General features: G+C 62.6%; 1 protein-coding gene across 4 annotated transcripts in view; it reads right to left on the minus strand.

Annotated features, from left to right (window-relative positions):
* Window positions 1-21,135, minus strand: part of ITPR1 (inositol 1,4,5-trisphosphate receptor type 1) — a 219,212-nt gene that overhangs the window by 33,097 nt on the left and 164,980 nt on the right. For 3 of the 4 annotated variants that reach the window (XM_053668939.1, XM_053668938.1, XM_053668941.1), the window contains 8 exons: window positions 14,800-14,980; window positions 13,178-13,431; window positions 11,620-11,820; window positions 10,119-10,229; window positions 7,880-7,975; window positions 5,530-5,673; window positions 4,550-4,654; window positions 2,152-2,344 (listed from right to left, as the gene is read on the minus strand). In XM_053668939.1, coding sequence (XP_053524914.1) covers window positions 2,152-2,344; window positions 4,550-4,654; window positions 5,530-5,673; window positions 7,880-7,975; window positions 10,119-10,229; window positions 11,620-11,820; window positions 13,178-13,431; window positions 14,800-14,980 — 1,285 coding nt within the window. The remainder of the gene's footprint in view (window positions 1-2,151; window positions 2,345-4,549; window positions 4,655-5,529; window positions 5,674-7,879; window positions 7,976-10,118; window positions 10,230-11,619; window positions 11,821-13,177; window positions 13,432-14,799; window positions 14,981-21,135) is intronic. The other variant, XM_053668940.1, reaches the window with a different exon arrangement.

The following is a 21,135-nucleotide window of genomic DNA, read 5'->3' on the forward strand; positions in this document are numbered from 1 at the left end:
TGAAGAGGAAAAGGAGACCGCAAAGCTCAGAGATGGTTGGGGGCCAGCGCCACCTTCGGGGGAGCTCCTGCCGGCAGACGTGGGGGAGCCACCGCGGGCTGCTTAGATCCGCTGTGATAGGCACACAGCTCACACGTCTGAAGTGGTAGTGCCACTTGCACCACGAGCAGACACCCAGCCCCCAAACCCTGGGGCGCCCACCCGGGGCAGGAGGCCCTCGGAGAGCAGCCGGCACGCGCCCTGCCGGCTGTCCCCCGGGGGCTCGGGGAAGCTCGTCCTCGCCTGCCTTTCCGACTCCGCCATGCCCCTCCCCCACGCACTCTGCCTGGCACCCCAGCCTGGCGCTGGTTCCCTGCACACCCCCTTCGCCAGCTTTTTCCTCGGAGGACACTGCTGCCACGCTGTGAGGGGACTCGAGTGGCCCCGTGGAGGCCCGCGTGCCCACAGCCATGTGAGTGGGCAGGGCAGCGGTCCTCCCGGTCCAGGCCCACCTAGGAGGGTGGAGTTCTGGCTGCCGAGGGGCCCTGACTCCCGGCCCCGTGGCACTGGTAGGTGCAAGTGTTAACTGTTTCGGGCACTGAGCTTCGTTGGGGTGACTGATGACGCAGCCGTGGAACGGAACGTGCACATTCAGTGGTGGGCGGAGTAACCATTGGAACCTGCGAGAATGTCACCCGAGCGGCCGAAGGGCCTTAGCAGATGGGAGGCCGCGAAGGACGTGGAGGTGAGGAGGGCGCCCGGCTGTTCTGGCAGGAGCGGGGCAGAGACAGAGGACAGGAGGGAGAGCCGCTGACAGCCAGGGTCGGCGTGTGTGACTCGGCCTCCATACGCCTGCGGTTTCCACTTCCCCGGGGGGTGGGGGTCTTCGGGTCCCATCAGGGAGGGTGTGTGTGCACTTTAACTGTGTGTGCACTGTAGTTGTGGGAGGCTGTGCACATGTGTCTTGCGCGAGAGCATGTCTACGTGGCACTGTGAGCACATACGTGTGTGTTGTGAGTGTTGTGAGTGTGCACACGTGAGTATAACAGGAAGAGGGCTTCTGAAAAGCCTACTCTTCTCGCCTTCTAACCTTGCAGGAGACAACCCCAAACCCCCTCGGCCTCGGGCCTGGGCGCGTCTGCGCCTGGCCATGGAGACCAGAGCCCGCAACTGGGGGACCTGCTCAGGAAGGCGCGCAGCAGCCTCCCGTGAGGCCAGGGGATCCCCTCCGCAGACGGTCTGCCAGAGAAGTGAGCACCCGCAGGGAACGTTTCATCGGGGCCGCACTCGTGAGCCCACACCTCTCCCTCCCCTCAACGTGCAGGTCATGTTTAATTCCATTATCATCTTCAGTTTTCTGCTTCCCAGCAGGGAGCTTCGAAGCCAATTAAAGTCTTTCCGTTGACAACTGCAACTGCGTTTAAGTCTCCCTGAAACATAAGCTGTTTCGAAACAAAGACTAAATGAGGTATCAGCTACACGTAATACCCACCCACCCACCCATCCGTCAGGCGGTCTTCACCCCCCACTTTTAGGGGAGGTTAAGTCGTCTGCTGGGGCCACACAGCCCATGGGTGGAGGCTTGCTCCTACTGCCAGGCTGAAGACCCCCCCGGAGACGGCAGGGACGGGACACCCACCTCACCAAGGGGGAGAGCCTTCCGGTCAGTCCCCGCCTCTGGGTGGGCCTAGAGGGGCCAGGCGGACCTGCCAGCATGGTGCTGAGGACGTGTCCGCCTGGCCGCCTCTGCGGGCCCCCTGCCAATCAGGGTGAAACTAGTTCTACCGAGGCCTGTGCCTGTCTGGATACTCAAACTTGGGGTCGCCTCTTAAAGCTGGGGTCACACAAGGCCCAGGGAAGGACAAGAGCAACAAGTAAGGGAAAGTTCCAGTATCCAAATGAGCACAGGCCTCGCTAGAACTGCAGTTTCACCCTGACGGGCTGTGTGGCCCCGGGCAGGTCACTTAACCTTCCCCAACCCTCCCCTAAAAATGGGGGGTGAAGACCGCCTGACGGACGGATGGGTGGATGGACACCACGGGTAGCTGATACCTGGTTTAGTCTTTGTTTCAGAAGAGCTTGTTTCAGGGAGGAGGCCTGTCGCAGCTGGGACTGCCTGGCACCCAGAGGCGGGCAGTGTCTGCAGTCACACCGGCCCCGCCGCCCACCCACCTCGGAGCTTCTTCTGCCAGTTCATCTCGTTGAAGAGGTCCTCGGAGCGCAGGAAGAAGTCGTTGATCTTGCTGCCCTGCTCGTCCCGCTCCGTGGTGTAGTAGATGCGCAGCTTGGACTCCTGCGTCAGGAACTCGCAGATGCTGGGCACGGGGAAGACGATCTGCTCCATGGTTCGGTCGAGACGGACAATCTGGGGTGGGGGGTGCGCATGCGTCACCTGCCGGCCCCTTCCACGCAGGGCCCTGGCCACAGGCTCCGTGTCTAAGACGGAGTGTGACACAGACCTTCTCGAGGCCTCTCTGAGGGTACAACCCCCAGACCGGGCTGTGTCTGCGTGTCTGTCCTGTCCACAGGCACAGACCCCTGTCCCATGTAGCCCCTGGGCAGTGACTGACACATGGGGCTTGAGTAACTGTGGGACTGAGAGTCCATTTTCCTATGTTTGAACTCGAACAGCCTCACCCGGCTGGTGGCTGCCGGGTGGGATGGTGCCGGGCTGGCCCATGGCGCATGCCCACCCGGGAGCCTTTCTCAGGCAGCACAACTGGCTCGTCTGCCTTACACGGGAACTGCACGAAGCCACCTCTGGACTGTCCAGCTGCAGTGACGTCCTGCCTCTCACCTGTCACAGCATTTGAAACGTATGAAGCAGGAACCGGCGAGCCCGGTAAATGCCAGGACAGCCCTCACTGTTCCTTGCACTGGCTCGGCTGGGCCCCAGGGGGACACCTCACACGGCCCCCCGACTGGCTCAGTCCCCAGGGAGCAGGAAGCACGGTGAGGCCTGCTCCAACTCCAAGACACTGTGCTGAGTCACAGTCCCAGAGGGCAGGTTTCAAAAGGGGGCTGGGGTACAGCACGACGCGGCACAGCCTGTCTCCATTTGTGCCCCTTGGAGCCTGGGGAGGTCGGGGGGACCCCCCCCACCGCATGAGAAGATCTGGGTCCTGTTCCCCCTGCTGCAGCCACACAAGCTGTCGTGGGGACGCTCGGAGGCGAGGCGGGTTCCCACGGCACCGGCTCCCCAGACTCTGGCTTTGGCTCAGTAGGCTTTTAGACTAGCGGCTCCTGGGCCCAGCTGAAGACCAGGCTACGGGAGCTTCACTCTCACACTGACTGGCCCCTGAGCCACCCTCACTGACCTGGAGGTGCAGTGTGGGGCTGGGGGCCAGTGCCTGCCCGTCATCCAGCTCCCAGGTGACAGGCACAGGGGCGCCTGCAGCCTCCGGCTGTTGACAGCCTACTGGCTCTGCACAGCAGAGTGGCCTCTGGACCAGCCCCTCCTCACAGTGGTGACTGAACTCGGAAGCACCTCTGGGATCAGGAGGTTCCGGGAAGGGGACAAGAGGCCTTTCAGCAAGAACAGAGTCCCACTGCCAGGGCTGCCTAGCCCCGGGTCTACGAGGAAAGCCCCCGGGGTTCCGGTGGTCTCCGGGTGCAGAGCATGTCCTCGGGAAGTGGAAGAGGTGGGGGCTGGCCAAGGGCAGGACTGCAGAGCTAGCGACGCCATGCCTGGCCCTTCCGTTTTAGCGTATCATCTGCCCACACCTTTCTCGGCAGCGGGGAGGCCTGCGAATGGGAGTCAGGAGAACGTGCTCTGGTCCTTCTCCTGCCCCTAAGGGTGACCTTGGCCACACCCCTTAACCGGCCAGGCCCGGCAACCCTTCCTGCCTGGAGCCTGGGGACAGAGCCTGCCCTGATTCTCAGTGACACCACACGGACCCGACGCCCTGGGGGCGGCCAGGCCTGGGTTAAAATTCCGGCCCCACCTCTGACGGCCCACGTGACACACCGCTTTGCTCATGTTCTCGAGCCTCCCTGTCTGCGCTGCAGCCCGGAGCCCACTCAGCTCACGGAGGGTCGGGGAGGCTTGGGGAGCGTGTGCCTCTAAGGCAGGTCTCACCGTCGCGCCTGTGCAGCACTGGCTGGGGCAGAGTCCCCATGTCTTGGGGATGGGGGCAGGACTCTGGGGGAGCTGGCTCCTGTCCTTCCTTTCTGACCCACCGGCTCCCTGGACTCCGGCTCCTCTTCCCACCTCATGTTTCCCGCTGTGGGGGCTGCCCTGGCCACCGAGGCCCTTCCCATCTGAAAAGCTCCTCTTCCTAGTGCCCGCCTGTCTCAGCCTCGGTTTCCTTCGGGTCTGGGCCGGGGTGTCATTTCTTCAGCACAGGCCGCCTTCCTGACCACACTCTACCATGGGTCCCTCTGCTGGACTTTCGTACACTGCGTCCTCCTGTCCCCGTGGCCTGGTCAGGGCCCCCTGTTCTTGAGGCCTGCAGCAAGAGTGGGGGCGGCCTCGGCACCGAGTGTGGGGCGGGCGCACAGTGGGGTGCAGACAGACAGACAGACAGACAGGCCTGGCTGTGCAGGCCACGCCCGGCGAGCCCCACGTCACCTCGATCTGGGCCGTGTGCTTGGCGTAGAACTCCAGGGCCTCGTCCCCGTCCGTCTGGCCGCCCGGCTTCAGCATGCTCTGCAGCTCCTTGTTGTGCCGCGCCAGCTGGAACACGGTGCCCTGGTCGGGGCGCGTCCCCAGCACCCCCGGGGTGGAGAGGGCTGCGGGGTGCGGGGGCAGGGGCTGCTCCGGGAGCGTGCAGAGCGGCACGGAGAGCTCAGGCCCATGCGAGGCCGAGCTGCCCCGGACACTTAGCTGGCAGCACGGGACATCGTGCAGCCCTGGGCCTCCATTCAGAGGGCGCAGATGCCCTCTTGGTGGCCAGTGAAGGCAGCAAGGGCAGGAGGCTGCCATCGTTCAGCTGAGGGGGGGTGGCCGGGCCCAGCAACCTCAGTCCACCCACTGTCATTTTGGATCTAACTCCTGGACCTGAAAGGGACGGGAGCATGGCCCACCCACAGCAGAGCTGCAGGCTGCCCCTGCTCTTCACCTTTGGTGGAGGCACAGTGACCTCCAGTAAGAGGAAGTGACTTCAGAGCCTAGTCACTTGGGGCAAGTGTTACGCAACAGGGCCTTTTGGTGCCGGAGTATAAAGGTTGCCACACCCCCCAAAAGCAGTCACAGAGACAAGTTTGGTTCCCACAGACGTCCACATGCTAGAGGCCAGGCAGCGAGGCTGACCTCTTCAGACGGGTCGGCCTCCCTCGTCAACATTCACAGCACGCCCGGGGCTCCCTCCACAGGCTCCAGATGCACCCCCCGCCCCGTGCACCGCTGCTCAGGGGGGATGCTTTCGGGGTGGGGGGTTTCCAGGGACGTGACCCCAGCAGAGTGGGAACACGGAAGCACCCCGAGCTTGGCACCCAGGCCAGGCTACCCCGGGCACCGGGGAGACCCATCACGGACACTGACCAGCCCCAGGCACAGCCGGAAAGGAGAAGGGTGTGGGGGGCGCGTCTGGCGGGCTGGGAGGGCGGTACCTGGTGGGCGAGGATGTAGATGTTGTGGCCCACGTTCCTGGGGGAGGCGGCCCCGTCCTCGCCGTTCCCGCCGTCCTCCTCCTCGCTCTCGCTGTCTTCCACCTCCACCTCCCCCTGCATGTAGGCTTTCTTGATCACCTCCACCTGTGGGGAGGTCCACGCACACCCCGGTGTCAGGGTGGACCCGCACCAGCCAGCACCCACAGCACACTCACGGGCCTCCCCTCTGGGAAGACGCGCTCGCCACGCCCAGCTGCTTTCCATCAGTGTGGGCTTTCCATCGGGCCCCTCGCCGATATGGCCACAGGCAGCTGCCACCCATCAGCCTCCCAGACTCAAGGAGTGGATGCGCGCGCTCCTAGACCAGGGCACAGTCCCTGGCTGGTTCACGCCTATAATTTCGAAGTAAACAATGGCCACAAAAGTGACTCTAAACAATAAAACAGGACACAAACAAAGGCTAGAAGCCCGTCCTCTCCTACCCCTACCTTTCCTCTGGCCACCCCTCCCACCGCCTGCCTGGGCCATTGCAGGACAGACAGACAAGAAGCCCACTGGCGTGTAGAAGCAGCCAGGGAAACTTTTCTTTGACTCCGATTTCCGCCCCCCACAGCTCGCTCCAGGTGAAAAGAACACCATCGACAAGGGACATCTCCCGAGCCCCTGGCATGTGTCAAGCTCTGTCCTCAGCACCCCAACATTCCTTCAGGAGACTTCCGTGTGGGAAGGACGCGCACTCACTCTGAACAAGGAAATGGACTCGGAGAGGCAGGTGCAGTCCGAAGGCCGCACGCCCCCGACCCGGACCCGGAGCGCGCGCCCCAGAGCGTTTCTGCACCTGCCCCCCACCCTCTGCCCGGCTCCCAGCCGCAGGCCTGGGTCTGCTCACTTCTCAGTCCCTGCCTGGTGCCCAGCACAGGGCGGGACAACGGAGGGCCCGGCCGGTGTCTATCAAGGGGACAAGTCACTCAGGATGCAGTCATCAACGGACAGGAACACGGTGCCCTCAGCCGTCTTCCCGGATGACTCAGAGGCACTGAGCCTGTGGCGTGGACACAAGATGTGACTCTAAACTACTTCTCACGGTCAAGGCCAAGCCTGCAGTGGGCCCAGTGCTGACACCAGGCCAGGCCCTGGAAGCGCGTTTGGAGACAGGACCCTTGCCTTCCCACCAGTTCTCTCTACTAGCCACTGAACACGGTGCAGAGGATGTGGTGACCAGAACACTCCTGTGCATGCGAGTACGCAAACACGTGCACACAGCATGTGCACACAAACACACGTGTGCACACATACTGGACGGCAGAGCCTCCCTGCTACGTGGGGTCCCAAAACCAGGTCCACTCCAGAGCGTTTGCCTTTGACACCCCTCCACCGCTGCGCCAGGACTGGCGTCCCTCACCCACCGGGGCAGCCCAGGCACCCGAGGGCTCCCAGGACCCTGGGCTCTGAGGGTCTCCACCAGAACGGGGCCTGTTCTTGGTCCATGGGAGCTGGAACAGGGACCCTGAAGCCATGTGTCCCCACTCAGGAGCAACCTGTCCTGCCCTTCTCCCCACCCCCACCCAGTTACATAAGCTGTTACGTCAGCTCTGAGGACGCGCGCCTGACCCCGAGATCAAAGAGCGGGGCTCGCCGGCGGTTTCATTTGTAGGGCTCCTGAGAGAGACTTTGGCCGGGGCCAGGGTGTGCCCTGGGGCACGGGCAGCACAGTGCCCTCGTTTACATCTGTCGGTCACAGGTCACTGCGTAGGAAGAGAGTCTAAGCACGGGTCCCGTCCCCAGCTTGCATCGCTGTATGAGAGCGGCTGGCCCCAGCGGCGGCGGTAGCGCCACCTCCCGACCTGGGAGTCACAGCCCCCCGTGACCATCGTCCCCCAGAAAAAAGCACGCTTGTGTTCTCTTTGGCAGAGTACACAGAACACCGGCACCCCCAGAATACTGTTCTGTTGCCCAGACCTTTGGCAGTGGGAAGAGCTATGATTTCTGAGTTGGGGACGGAGACAGGACAAGAAAGGTGGACGTTCAGAGGAGCTGCCGGCCGGGCACCGTCCCCACTAGGTGACACCATCCTCTTCCTTTCAGGGACAAGGCCCCGACTGCCCCTGCGCTGTCTGCGGGGGGGCATGGCCGGGAGTGTCCGTGTGTGATCGTGACCAGGGTGAGGGCGGGCACTGCTCCCAGGCGGCACTTCACCGCGGCCCAGCCAGGAGCCTGAATCGGATGTCCATGCCTCTTTCTACCCCGGACCTCCCTCGGGCACCGCTCCTGAAGCCCCAGGAAGCCAGCCCCTGCCCCGCCACCACGGAACCCGGAGCACGGGACCCAGCGGGCTGGCCACCCCGCTCACCAGCTCCTTGGGCCGCATGTTGTAGAGGATCCGCTCAGCGTTCTCGCTGTCGTGCCGGCTCTCCATGATGGCCAGCAGGAGCTTGGAGGCGTTGTTCTGGAGGGGAGACGGAGGCAGAAGTGAGCAGACAGAGCTGTACGGGGAGGTGGCCAGATGCACACGGCCAGGGAGAGCTGGGACCCCGCACGCAAACCCCCAGCACCTCACTGGTGGTGAGGTGGACAGCCTCACTCCCCAAACACATCTGCAGAATCTGATGTGGATCGGAGAGATGCACCAGGGTTTCTGCATCGTTCTTCCCCGGTGTTAGCTGCTGCGGTTCTAGCGGAGTGTGGAAATTTGAACGTGGGTGCTGCGGGTCCCCTGGCTCCCTCACGGTGACAGCATGACAGTGCTCAGGGAGACCCTGCTGTCTGCCTCCACAATGCCTTCAGGGTGAGTGTGGCTGTAAACAGTGGCTCAGCCTCGCAGGCCAGAGCAGGCGGGCGGTGCAGGTAACCTCTCCCCACCTTCCAACAGTGCGGCTGCTGTCTAACCTCCACCATCCGAGAGGTGGCCCACACGCTCAGCGCAGGGGACCCAGCAGAGCTGTGTCACACGCACTGTGGCTTCCCGTACAGCCTCACAGGGCCTCCCTGCACTCTCAGCCCGCCCTGGTTTGAGGGCCTGGGCACAGGGCTTGAAGTTCTTGTTGGAGGGAGGGGGCAGCATTTGTCCCCCCCACCCCCCGGCACAGGTCCCAGTGGTTCAATCAGGTCGCCATGTCACTAAAGGGTGGCTTTCCGCCCTGGCTGGCGTAGCTCAGTGGACTGAGTGCTGGCCCGGGAACCAAAGGGTCTCACATTCGAATCCCAGTTGGGGCACACGCCTGGGTTTCGGGCCAGGTCCCCAGTGGGGGCCACACGAGAGGCAACCACACACTGCTGTTTCTCTCCCACTCTTTCTCCTTCCCTTCCTCTCTCTAAAAATAAATTTAAAAAATTTTCTTTAAAAGGGTGGCTTTCCTAAGGGCTGCAGTTTCCGTAAGAACCCACGGACCACCGGGTTAGCTGGGGAAGTCGCTGCACTGCTGGCCGGGGCCGCACGGAACCCTCGGTTTAGCTCAGGCTCCCACCGGCGGCGGCGGCCTGGTGAGCAGTGACGGTCAGGCCGCTCCTGCCACACGTGCCCCCAGAGGGGTTGAAACAGGGGGGACCCCGTTCGATGGGTTCGCCGGAATCAACGGCTCGCCTGGGCTCTCAGCCCTGGACACCGACGGCAACAGAACAGCTGCAACTCCTGTGTTCAGCCCCCTTGTGGCCTTTCCTTTCCGTGACGCCACTCATGCAGTGAGCTCGGCCGGGCACCCTGGCTGTTCTGCGACAGTGACAGAGTGCTGCGTGTGGTGCAGGGCCGAGGGCATGCCTCCACACGCACCAACACGGGGACAGTCGCAAAGGAAAGGTGTTCGATGAGGCTGGCCCATTTCGAAATTCACTGTAGACCCCAGCGCGGCTCTTGAGCTCGAGCCTCGGGACCGAGTGTCTGAGCCCCGAGAGGGTCTCCAGGTCCCCTCCCCGGCAGGCAGTGCCCCTTGTTTGGGTTCACTGCAGAGCGCGACCTCGGGAATGGCACGCCAGCTTCTCAGACGCACAGGAGACCACCCGCCCGCCAAGCCGGCAGCTAAGCCCTTGTCTGTCAGGGGACGAGGTGGCTGTCAGGGGACGAGGTGGCTGTCAGGGGAGTCGGCACCCCCGGTGGTCCGCGCTGGGGTCACTTTCCCCACTTTAAACCGACACCCAGGAGCCACCTCCACCACATCAGCAACAGCAGAGGACCCGGTACACCCTGAAAACACGGGCGTCGCCACTTTGGGCTCTACGTGGACTTGGTTGTGCTGCCAGTCAACTGGGGGGGGGGCCAGTGTCCCAGGCCACAGAGGGGACATCGTGGCCATCTCGAGCGGCCTGTGGCTGTCGGAATCACGGCCCTCAGCTCAGAATCTACCCCTTGGCTGGGAGGGACGAGGGCTCATCCCCGTGGCTGAGAGTGAAACGCTGACTTGTGTCATAGGCCCTCATCTGGAAGACAAAGCCTGAAGTTCTGCACTTCAGGCAGGACTTGAAGTGTGGACCATGCCTTTGGTTTGAAAGAACTGCTTTTACTAGTTGTTCCCACAACACGAGCCCGCCGCCCGCTGAGGCCGAGCACGGGAGCAGCTGCTGCCAGGGCCCCGGCGAGGCTCTCGGTCCCCACTTGCCTTGAGCTCCAGCACAAGGTCCATCCTCTTCTTCCCCAGGGGGTTGATGTCATTGAGGATCAGGGCTGTGATGATGTCGATGCCATTGGACTCATGGGTGGCTATGCAGTTCTGGGGACACACACACACACACACACACGCACACCGGTCACGGCTCAGACATTAGGGGCCAGGGGGCCGACCTGCCGTTTCAATACGATGTCTGCCATTCCCGGCAGTGTCTCTAGGGGAGAGCTGCAGATTTTCCATGAGAAAGTGGCAAAAATAAAAGACAGATGAAAGCCTCTAGTTTCAGAATTAACAGTGAGCAGCAGAAAAGTCCCCATGCGCTGGAGCTGATACGCGGGCCTCGTCTCATCCAAACCACACAGCTGGCTCACTGTTCTTAAGGGAAGATGCGGTGAGTGACCGACTCTGGGTTCTGAGCCCCGCTTTCCCTCCCGGGGTGCGTTCTGTCCTCCCCATGCCACTCGGGGTGCATGCGGCACACTCTTACTTAAGGCGTTATGCTGTGGAAGCCGGCCTCCCAGGCAGTTAGTCACACAGGGGAGTGCCAGTGAGCCCTGGGGCGACCCCGTGTGCGGCTGAGCCCAGGCCCCACGGCCTGCTGGGCAGACCTCTGTCTGGCAGCAAAGCCACTGAGGGGCTACCAAGAAGCTCGCTCAGATGTCTGGGGGGCTTTCCTGCAACCTGCTGCAGTTTGGGGTTCCTCCACACCTTCACTTGGACAGCACCCTCTGTCTTCTCGGGGAACCGGGAGAGGAAGGTGCACCGCACCAAACCCCAGCCTCATGTCACAGTCAGTGGAGAGCAGTGGGCTTCTCCTCCTGCATGTCATCTTCTGCCCAGAGTAAGGGTCCCAGGCTTGTCCCCCAAGGAACTTAGCATGCCCTACTCGCCTGGCCGCCGGGTTAGGACCGGCCACTGAAGCCCTGGCCTTGTGGCACTAAGGCAAAAAGCCACAGAACCCACGAGAGGCCACAGAAAAGCTGTGACGCCCTCAGGAAACTAGGGGCCCATCCCAGAACCCCCTGCTCAGGAGGCCGAGGCCAGGACAATGGGGCTTCCTTGTCCCTGACCATCCGCGGCATTAAGATCTGAACTGCCCACTGTCTCACGGGTGGCGGGTTTCCTCTTTTGTGGGCTCAAACCTCCTGCCACTGAGCGGCCACTTTGGGGTCTGCCATAGCCTGTGACATAGAGCCGGGGCTTCTAGGTTTAACCCCGACTTCAACATCTCTCCCCATTCAGGTCAGCACTAGACACTTGAACCAAACCACACTGGGCCGAGGAAGACCGCCGCCACTGCCTGTGACCAGGTTGAGTCCCAGGGGATAAAGAGCAGCGAAGCACCTTCCTCCAGGCTGGGAAAACGGCCTCGGTGCCCCGAGTCCTGGGACCCACCGGCAGGTGCCACAGGACTTCTGAGCTGGTCCCTGGTAACAGCATCGCCAAAGCGACACCCCTGCCACCCCCGCCCCCGGGCAGGGTCTGCGCTCGCCTGGTTCTCGTGGCACGGCCCCTGGCAGTACTCGGTCAGGCTCTCCAGGGTCTGGTTGATGAGGGCCACGTTCTTCTCATTGATGTAGAGCCCGAGCAGGCCCAGGCCGCCGGTCGTGCTGCCGCAGATGCAGTCCAGGAACTGCAGCGTCTCACACACCAGGTTGTAGTTGGTCTTGTTGTTCTGGCACCGCAGGAAGTTCTGTGGCCGGGCCGGACCGGGGTGGGGGTGGCAGAGAAGAGACAGCTGTCACCGCCCGCCCTTCGGACAGCTCCGGACACGCGGTGCCCAAGGGTGCAGCGGGTGTGCCCAGAGAGGCAGGAACAGGCAGGGTGGGAGGGCCGGCCCCTACCAGCATGGCGACGGGGTCCCCAGGGCGATTCACACGGGGGCGGAGGAGGAAGCCTCTTCCGGGAATACCCACTTCCAGCTCCTACAGCCTTTCCGAGTCCCCGGTTTTCTCTTTCCCACTCTGCCCGCTGCCCTCTTTGTGGGCGGGGCGCTCACAGGCACTTCCAGAAAAAGATGAGGGTGTGGTCTAAAGGCCAAGTGCCTTCACGAGCCCCGGACTAGGGATGGTCAGAGTACGCTGTGACAGATGGGCTGGCTAATGCCCTGCGTCACCAGTGACCCAGACCCAGGTCACCTAGTGTGGCCGTCTCCGTCATTAATGAAGGGGCCTGAGCAGTACGTGAGTGTGTATGCGTGTGTGCGGGTGGGTAGGTGCCCGCGTGTGCATCCCCAGGTGAACTAGCAGGGCCAGCACAGGACACAAGAGCAGGTAGGCCCTCAACACAACAAACAGAGCAAGCTGCACGCGACTGCCTTGGGCAGCACAGCCCGCCTCCGTGACAGGGAGACTTTTGTCACAGACCTCGTTAACCACTTCTCCAAGAGCAGCAGAAGTGAATTGCGAACAGGCCTTTGCGCAGTTACAGAAGGCACGTGTGTTCACTGGAGAAAACGGGCGCCAAAAAAGATGTTCTCGGCGCCCTCTGACCTGGTAACGGCACTTCCTAGACACACCGACCTCCCGTCACGGAGGACGTGTGGGCGGTCGCCACGCTCTGTTTGCTACAGGGGAGACCGGGAAACAGCCCCGACGCCCAGCAGCTGGGGGTGAGTCTCCTACTGGCTGCCTGGGTGCGGCCTGGCTCTGCAGGGCCCAGCGTGGCCTCTGAACCCCAGTCCTCTCTTCCACGAAACGCACGTCGTCACAGTGGGCACTTCATGCTTAGGACGTTCCCAGTGACCCTGGGCCACCGCTACCACTGGAGCGGCCACAGCAAACCTAGCGAAGGGTGTCCGGAGCGATCGGTTCAGCGAACCTCGTCCAGCTCTGCTGTGTGTCGAACTCTAGGAAGCCACTCACGCCCCACCCGACAAACGCACAGCCAGCAGGTTCCACACACCCACTTTTCTACGTCGGCCACGTCACCCCCTGGCCGCCCAAGCCTCACCTGTGTGCCAGGGCGGCCAAGCGGTAGCAGCTCCCGCTGTGACCGACAGCAAGGGACCCTTCCCCATCCAGGCGGAGACAGTCGCCGGGGGCCCTCACCTGCAGGTCCCGGTTGTGGTTCTCACACAGCAGCTGCAGGAAGCGCAGGATGGGCTGCATGATGGTGACGACCGCGCTCATCTCCAGCTCGTCCTTGGGCTTGTCCGCCGCGGCCTGGGCGCCCTCCCCGGACGGGTAGTGGTCTTCAGGGTCGGCCTCCCTGCGGAAGGTGGCGAAGGCCTTCTTGGTGGCAGCGGAGGCCTCCAGGAGCTGCTCGCGGACCTCCTCCGTGATGTGGGCTGAGGGCTCTTTGGCTGAAACACAAGCGAGAGGCCATGGGTGCCACAGGTCCTCAGGGGGACCGCTCGCCAGAGCCGAGGGGGACGTGCAGGCACCGCCCTTGCATCTGCCAGGGACCCTCCCATCTGCCCTCGGACCTTGGGCAGGGTGACAGCGGGGCCGAGCCCAGCTGGGCTGCTTGCGGCTCTGCCCCCCACCCAGGCCTGATCTGGGCCTGGGGGAAAGCCCTGCCGTGGGGCCCACCCGCCCCACGCAGCTATGGCCCTGGGCCTCAGTGTCTTCATCCACGGAGTGGGGAAGCACAGCTGGCCTTCACCCTGAGACAGCTCCCAAGGGTCCTCAGCACCGATGGCAGAAACGGCTGCTTAGTTGTGATAACCCCTGGGGTCCCTTGCTCTGCAAGGGATCCTTGGAGGGTCTTACTGTGCCCTCCGAGAGCCCTGGCAGGTGACCAGCCGCTGCAGCCAGAAGGCCCGGGTCAGACCTGCCTGCTCTACTGCCCACTGGCTGTGTGCCTTTAACAGGACAAGTTACCAGTCATTGTCTCTGCCTCCCTTTCCTCATCTGTCAAGTGGGCCACAGTTTTATCTTGTTTACAGGGTTGACTGGGGTTCCAGAGGCAGTGACATGCATAAAGCGCTGTGGGCAGTGCCCAGTTCCTGGGAGGCCACCTTCTTCTCTTCCTCCCTCCCACCCTGTGCGAGACCAGCAGTCGTCCACGAGGCCTGCGTTCACCCTCGCCCCACCTGGGGGCCGTGCACAGTATCTGGAGACATTTGTGGGTGGGTGGGAGCTGGCACCTGCTGTGCGGAGGCCACCTGAGCTGCTAACATCCTCCACATGCCTGGGCTGGGTGTGCTGTGGCTGAGACCCAGCGACAGCCTTAACCAACTCACCTCGGAGTGGCCACTGGCCTGGCTTGGGCCACTGACTCTGCACTGGCCCCCCCCCCCACCACATGCTGCTTCCCCTCAGTGGGGGTGATGGAGGAGGAGCGTCATAAACACCCCCACAGCGCGGAGGGCACAGGAGAACTGGCCAGTGAAAGACCGGTGCGCCCCATTCTAAAGCGGGGTCTCCCTCAGCCTCCTCTGAGTTTGAATGGGAAACCATGGCAAGGGCTCACTCATGGGTTTCCAGCCGGTGCAGCCTGCAGTTGGACTGAGGCTGCACGGGAACAAATTAAACCAGCAGAACCTCCAACGCAGTGGGAGTTACGTAGGAGGGACCGGATCACAAGCGGCTTCGTGTGCCACTCCTGAAAACCGGGTGTGCATGCAGTTTGGAGTCTGGAAGGACAGAAGGACGGACGGAGGCGAGGGGCCACCCCTGCGGTTGCGCAGACCAGCTGCCGGGAGGGCGGCAGGCGTTGGGACACTCACTTTTCTTTCGGGACGGGGCATCCCTCTCGGCCTCGTCATCCTTCTTTTTATTCCCCAAGTCACTGGTGTTCACCGTCACCGTCGCCTTGATTTCTTGCTGGGCCACCTTCATGCGGTCGTAGAAGACCTTGAAGAACTTCTCTGACTTCTTGTCCTCCGTCAGGCGGCAGAAAAAGGAGTGCTGTGGGGGGGACCCGCACACTGTCAGCAGGTGGCAGACAGCAGCCAACTCCTGCCGGAGACCCCAGCGGCCTGAGTTTGGGGACGGCCAAGCACCGTCCGTGCTCTGTCACTGCCTGGCTCCCACGGCCCCGAGGTTTTGTGCGGAGCCATAGAAGCAAACGGCGCGGGCTATCTTCGCTGGCTCGGAGTCACGCGGGCCTGGGGCCCGGGGCTGAGGGGCAGTGGGCAGGTTGCAGAGAACAAAAGCCGCCCCTGCACACACACAAGCCCATTAACAGTGGGAACGAGAGGCGTTTGGGCATTCCTGCAGGGCCACCACTCGTGTGAGGGATTCCAAGAGCCGCCCAGCTGGCCCCACAAACACTCACAGACGAGTCAGCCGGGCCCTGTGCGTGCAGGCCCGGTGCCCTGTCCCTCCGGACCAGGTCGGGGCACTGTGTCGTGAGAGGGACAACAGGGTACAAGTGGAAGTGCCCACGAGCAACAGAGGCGGTCTGAGCAGAGCGGCTGGGAGCTGGCAAGGAGGACACGGGGGTGGAGGGGTCTCGAACCCTCAGGGAAAAGGCGATGCCCACCAGGCCCCGCGGGGCGGGGACGGGGCGCAGACACAGAAGCCCCAGGCTAACAGGTAGTTCGCCCCTTGCACGCATGCTCCTGTCTGCTCACTGCCAGGACGGGTGTGACTGTGAGTGTAAAACACAATATGGTGATCCGACTTCACCTACGCGCATTCACTTCTCATGCCTCTGTAAACACGCGCTGCTGTGAGTTGTTTACACAAAAACACAAGGCGGCTGGTTCTGGAAGAATGGAACAAAGCGTGAAACCACGCGCTTGCTCCTCCCAGCTGGATCTTCCTGCCAGTTTCCACCCCCCCCTCGGATGGGCAGCTTCCCTACAGAAGGCAGTGCGCGGCTCTCGACCCCAGAAACAAAGGAAATCTCACCCGCTTCTCGAAGCCTCCACCTCCTCTCTCCCTCCCCGGCCCCACGGAACCCCCACGGTCCCACTGGCCCGCAGGCCACCACAGTCCTCTCCGGCCCTTCTTCTGGCCACCAGCCTGTGCTCCTCTGGCAAGTGCCCGTCCCCACCCACAGAGCACCCTGGACCCCTGCTCCCTCTCTCGCTCGCCTCTGGTTGTTCCCAGCACGCGGCCCAGCACCCGCTCTTCCTCGGGCTCTCCAGCTCCGTCTACTCCCCTCCCACCACTCTGAGTGCTGGCACACAGGTCACCCCCTGCCTGCTGTCTGGCCTCGTCCTTCTGTGTGTCACTGCGCCCTCCAAGCTGAAGTCTTCAGTGCCCTCCAACTGCCCTTCCATTTTCTTTCAGGGTTATTACTGTTTCACCCACCCGCCCGCCCACTTACCCATCCATCCATCCATCACCCATCCGTCCATCACCCATCCGTCCGTCATCCATCCACCCACCCATGCACCCGTTCATCCATCTACCATTCACTGTGCACTCGTCGTGAGCTGGGTGCTGTGCCCGTCACAGAAGATACAGGAGTGAGCAAGAGGGGCCTGCTGTCTGTCTTTCCACTCTGCCTCGGGCACGGCAGACCCTCAGCCTGGGCCCGGGGAGCCCAGAGACCAGAGAACAGATGCTCTGTGGTGAGGGCGTGGAGACCTCGGGGCGGGTCCTCCCTGGGGGCCTCTTCCTGTGCCCATGGTGAGCTTCGAGTCCGCACACCCCAGGGACGCTCTCTTCCTGAATTATGAGTAGTCTCGGAACGCTCCCGAACCACCAGCATGGTCCACGTGCCCTGGACACCCTATGGTCTTTACTCCTTGTGGCCACCCCCCGAGTGAGGTGCTGTCGTTAGCCCCACTTCACAGATGAGCAATTGGAGGCTCCAAAAAATGCAGTAACAGGACGAGTCGCTCTGCTGGGCAGTGGTGGCGGCGGCACGGGACCCCACTCCTCTGCCCCCAAGGACCCGCCCAGGCTCCCTGCTAGTGGACGGGCTTTGCGGAGCACCTCTCACCTGAGCGTGAGTCTGTGGGGCTCCGAGCACCGCTTGGCTTTTCACGCCCCTTCCCCTGGCGCCGCCCCACGGCAGCGGGGTACACAGTGTGCAGGCCTCGCCCCCCCGCACTTGTGAACATGGGCTCCCGACAGCCCTTCCTGCTCGCGGAACACCTGCCAGGGCTGGGGCCACATGCTGTTAACACAGCCACTGTCACACAGGGGCCACACTGGTCGAGAGTCCTTTAGAGACCAGTGACGGCAATCGAGACCCGAAAGTCACAGACCACGACCGGAGGGTCCAGAATGTGTGGGGAGGCTCAGGAGCCTGGGTGCCTGGGAACTGAAGTTTGGCCCTGGCACCTCACTCATCAGCAGCGCCATCTTGGGCAGCTTTGTGAACTGCGCTTGTGCCCCCGGCTCCTTATCTGAGAAATGAGACTCCTCCTACTGACTCTGCTGGCACCTGGGGGAAGCCGGGGACCCCCTGAGGGGACAGCCGGTGGGGGGGGGCAGCTCTCCGTGAGAAGAACACATGGACACAAGTGCTGGGCACCCTGTGTCTTATCACCCCTTTCAAAAGATGGCAGGCAGGTTGACTGAGGTGCTGGGTGTCACATGATGACTGGGGTCTATTCCTGTCCCCAAACAGCCAGTGCTGAACAATCTAGCTGGTGCTGGGAAGTCAAGGTGGCCTCTGAACTCCCAGCAAAAACAAGCTGTGGAGCCGTTCCCAGCAACTGCCACAATGGAGGAGGTTCCACGAACCCCACTGGGTCTCACGGGCTCCGTCAGACACGGAGAGAAGCAGTTTTCCTTCCCCCTCTCCAAGTCTTCTCTCCCCAAAGGCAGGCGCAAGCTCTTTCCTGGAGGGACTGTCCCAAACCTTTCACAGGATCTTTTTTCCAACATCTTTAACCGCCCTTGATGTCAGGAAAAGTACGACGTATGAAGAGTCGAACGATGAATAAAACAGGCATTAGGAGCCAAACTCCCCGGCAGAAACTGCCTCGCTCCGAGGACGATTTCGCAGGGTTTGACCAACACTCACCGGAGCTCTGCCCGCCTGCCTCTCTGAGCCTGTTTCCTGCTTTGAGGAGTGGAGGTCCTGGAAGGGGCCACGTGGAAGAGGGGGCAGTGACAACATGAGCATGGTCTGGGGTGGGGAAGCAGACACATCCAACCTCATTCGCCTTCGTCGAGGGTGGGGAACCAGGGGAGCTGCACTCGGGTTTCTCTGGTCACTGGGCTCCCAGGAAGGTCGAGGCCAAAGCAACGGTCTTTATGATGCTGTTCAAGGTGAACAGTTTTTTGCAAGCAGCAAAATGCAGTTTCGTGGGAACCGCTCCCCCACGCCCCTTCTGCCTCCAGGGCCCAGGGCTCGGCAGCGGTGCGGAGAGCCTGCCCTTTTGGCGGCCGCCTGGGTCCCCTGTGAGGATCAGAAAGCACCATTCCTCCTGTGTACGAACAGCTCAAGCCACAGACGCTGTTCCTAACCCAGCTGTCTAGGGCTGTTACCTGCCAAAGTCCCGAGGGTGTCGGCAAACTGCTGGCGGGAACACCCCGGCAGCACTCACCAGCAGACCCAGGCAGGCGTCGGGGAGGCCGGCGGCTGTGTACAGGGCCCTCTCACGTGCTCTGGGCTCATTCTCGAACCGGCTTATGGATGCCCAAGGCCAGCATCTCTCGTGAGGGTCCCTGGCAGCTGTCTGTCTGTTCCAGCCACAGATGGGGGAGGAAAGAACCCCCCCCCACCCCCGCCCAGAGGCTAAGGTGAGCTGTGGGAGGGGCTTGCTCGGGAAGCTTGCTCCGGTGCCGGTGCCGGTGCTGCAGGCCGTCGGGCTGCTTGAGCGTGAGTGAGGCTCCCAGGAGAAGGTGGGCTCCCCAAAGGAGCCTGGTTAGAGCCCCAGCAGGGACGGACACCTTGGCCCGTGAACAGGCGCTGGGCACACCCGCCAGCTTCTGAAAGCGCCCTCCGGGGCTGATTTTACGGTTCAGTGAAAACACTCAGGTCCCGTGTCACCGTGCCCACAGACTCACCGCAGCGTCTGTGACGGGGGCCACGGAGTACTTCTTAGCCAGCCCCCACCTGCACCACGAGGCCCTGTGGGATGGATGATACAAGATGTGCCCTGCGCACCTGCACACCTGGTGCGGGGGTGGAGCCCTCAGCAGCGGGGGCGGGCCCTGTGGGGCTTGCACTGTTGCTCCCCACAGGACTGGCACAGGAAGTGAAAGGGTCATCGGTCTGACCTCTGCCCCACGTACTCAGGGCCACTCACCAGCACCGACGACTTTCCTGCCCCAAAGGCCCACGGCTCCCAGCGCATTCGGCCCCTGCTACGTGGCCGTGAGGGCTATGCCATGGTACCCTGTTTTCTGTGCCCGTGCAGATGGCGAGGTCAGAGACAGGCCCTCTCTCCTGCAACACCACAGGGGGGCTGACCAGCAGGGGAGACAGAGGGACGGGAGCGCGGCTCGGGGCCTGGCATCTGGTGGGCATTTTGCACCTGCCACTTGCCCCGCTGCTCTCGTCGTCGCCTCTCTGTGACTCGGGCCGCCTCCATGATGCACACAAGGTCCCGGCTGACGCCCTCAGAGCACTGCCAATGCCGGGACAGGGGCTGACACCGGCTTCTGACCAGGCCCTAGGCCTATGTCATTGTCCGGTTTCTCACCATGACAATGCTGGCGAACGTGACACTGCCGATGACCCAGGGCCGGAGGGACTGCTGTGAACCTTGAGGGCAGGCTGGACGGTGGGGAGGCGTCAGCCCAGATCTGCGGCGCAACTCCGAGATCTAGAGAAATGGTTGCATAGCCTGCTCCCGTCCCGCCAGCTGGCTCTTGCTGTACCGACAGCCTCAGCAGGGGTCATGGGCCACGAAGAGGCCACATGGACACACACAGGAGGGGAAATCCTAGGGCTCTGCTTGGAGGGACGTGATGCCTACAGACAATTACAATACCTCAGTGGGAAAAACGAAACCGAACAAACCGTGACAAATCCACTCGACCACAAAACCCAAAGGAAAGTAAAGGTGCCCTGGCCTGCCGGGGGCAAGGGCACCTGCTGAGGAACAGCGGGTCCCCCGCCCCTCAGTCCCCTGCTCAGTGCAGCCAACTGCTCGGTCTGGACCCCAAAGGGCGCTCTCCGGGACGTGCAGTCTCCAGGCCCTGCAGCCCCTGCCCCCAGGTTGGGGCCCATCAGGGAGCCTCGAGGACGTGGCGGTGAGACAGGAGCCGACACATGGCCCAGTGGATGGGTGGCTGGATGCACTCACGCAGCTGGCCCGTGGGACTGCTGCGGCCCCGACGTGGGTGAGGGCGCCTGAGCCGACGGGGTGCCCTGTAGTAGCACTGACCTGGGGTTGGCGGGGAGATGACCTAAGGTAGCCTCCCCTCTGGCGACACGCGTCCAGCAGTCATTTCCTCCCCACCAGCTGCTGCTCCCCGACCACGGTGGCCTCTCCCAGCTCCTGCAGCACAGCAGGCCGGGCCAACCCCGAGTCTGCGCGCCCTCCCCACAGCCGGCCTGTCCCCTCTGTCAGGGCTTGGGGCAAACGGTGCCTGCCCAGGGAACCCTCCCCTGACCACTTGGGGTGGGGGGCTCTTCCTCACACTCCTCCTGTTTGTTTCATCATTTGCTGGTGGAGGACACGCCCCACTGGCTGGGTTGTGAACTCCTAGGGGGCAGGGCCTGTGCAGGGCTCATCCCTGACCACATCACAGCGAAGTCACATGGTGCCAGGCACTGGGTAGGTATTCCCTAAACATCTGCTCTCTGAATGGGTGCACACTAGCCCCAGGGAATTCCAAAAACCTTCACCCAACTCAGGTGTTGCATCTGTAGCAGCTGACATTTAACTCATAACCAGGAGTCCCTGTCGTAAACACTCAGCCCTGAGGGAGACCACCGCAGGTGGGCCACCAGGCCCTCCTGCTGCCATCTTGGGAACTGCTCAGGGCTCTGGCTCATGGACACTGGCAGTACCATCTACAGGACAGGAAGGACATCATGTCAGGACCCGGCTCTCTCCCCTGGCCTGCTGACTGCAGGCTCTAGGGTGAGGACGCCAATAAAACCCATTTCTCAAACCCCACAGGGCTGCCTTGCAAACCCCCCCCTCCCCACCAAACAGCAATGCCGATTTTAAAGTCCCGAGTTTACAGGGAGACAAGTG

Source organism: Artibeus jamaicensis, unplaced genomic scaffold, assembly GCF_021234435.1.
Source record: "Artibeus jamaicensis isolate MK-2021 breed Jamaican fruit bat unplaced genomic scaffold, CSHL_Jam_final contig_519, whole genome shotgun sequence".
NCBI classification, from domain to species: domain Eukaryota; kingdom Metazoa; phylum Chordata; class Mammalia; order Chiroptera; family Phyllostomidae; genus Artibeus; species Artibeus jamaicensis.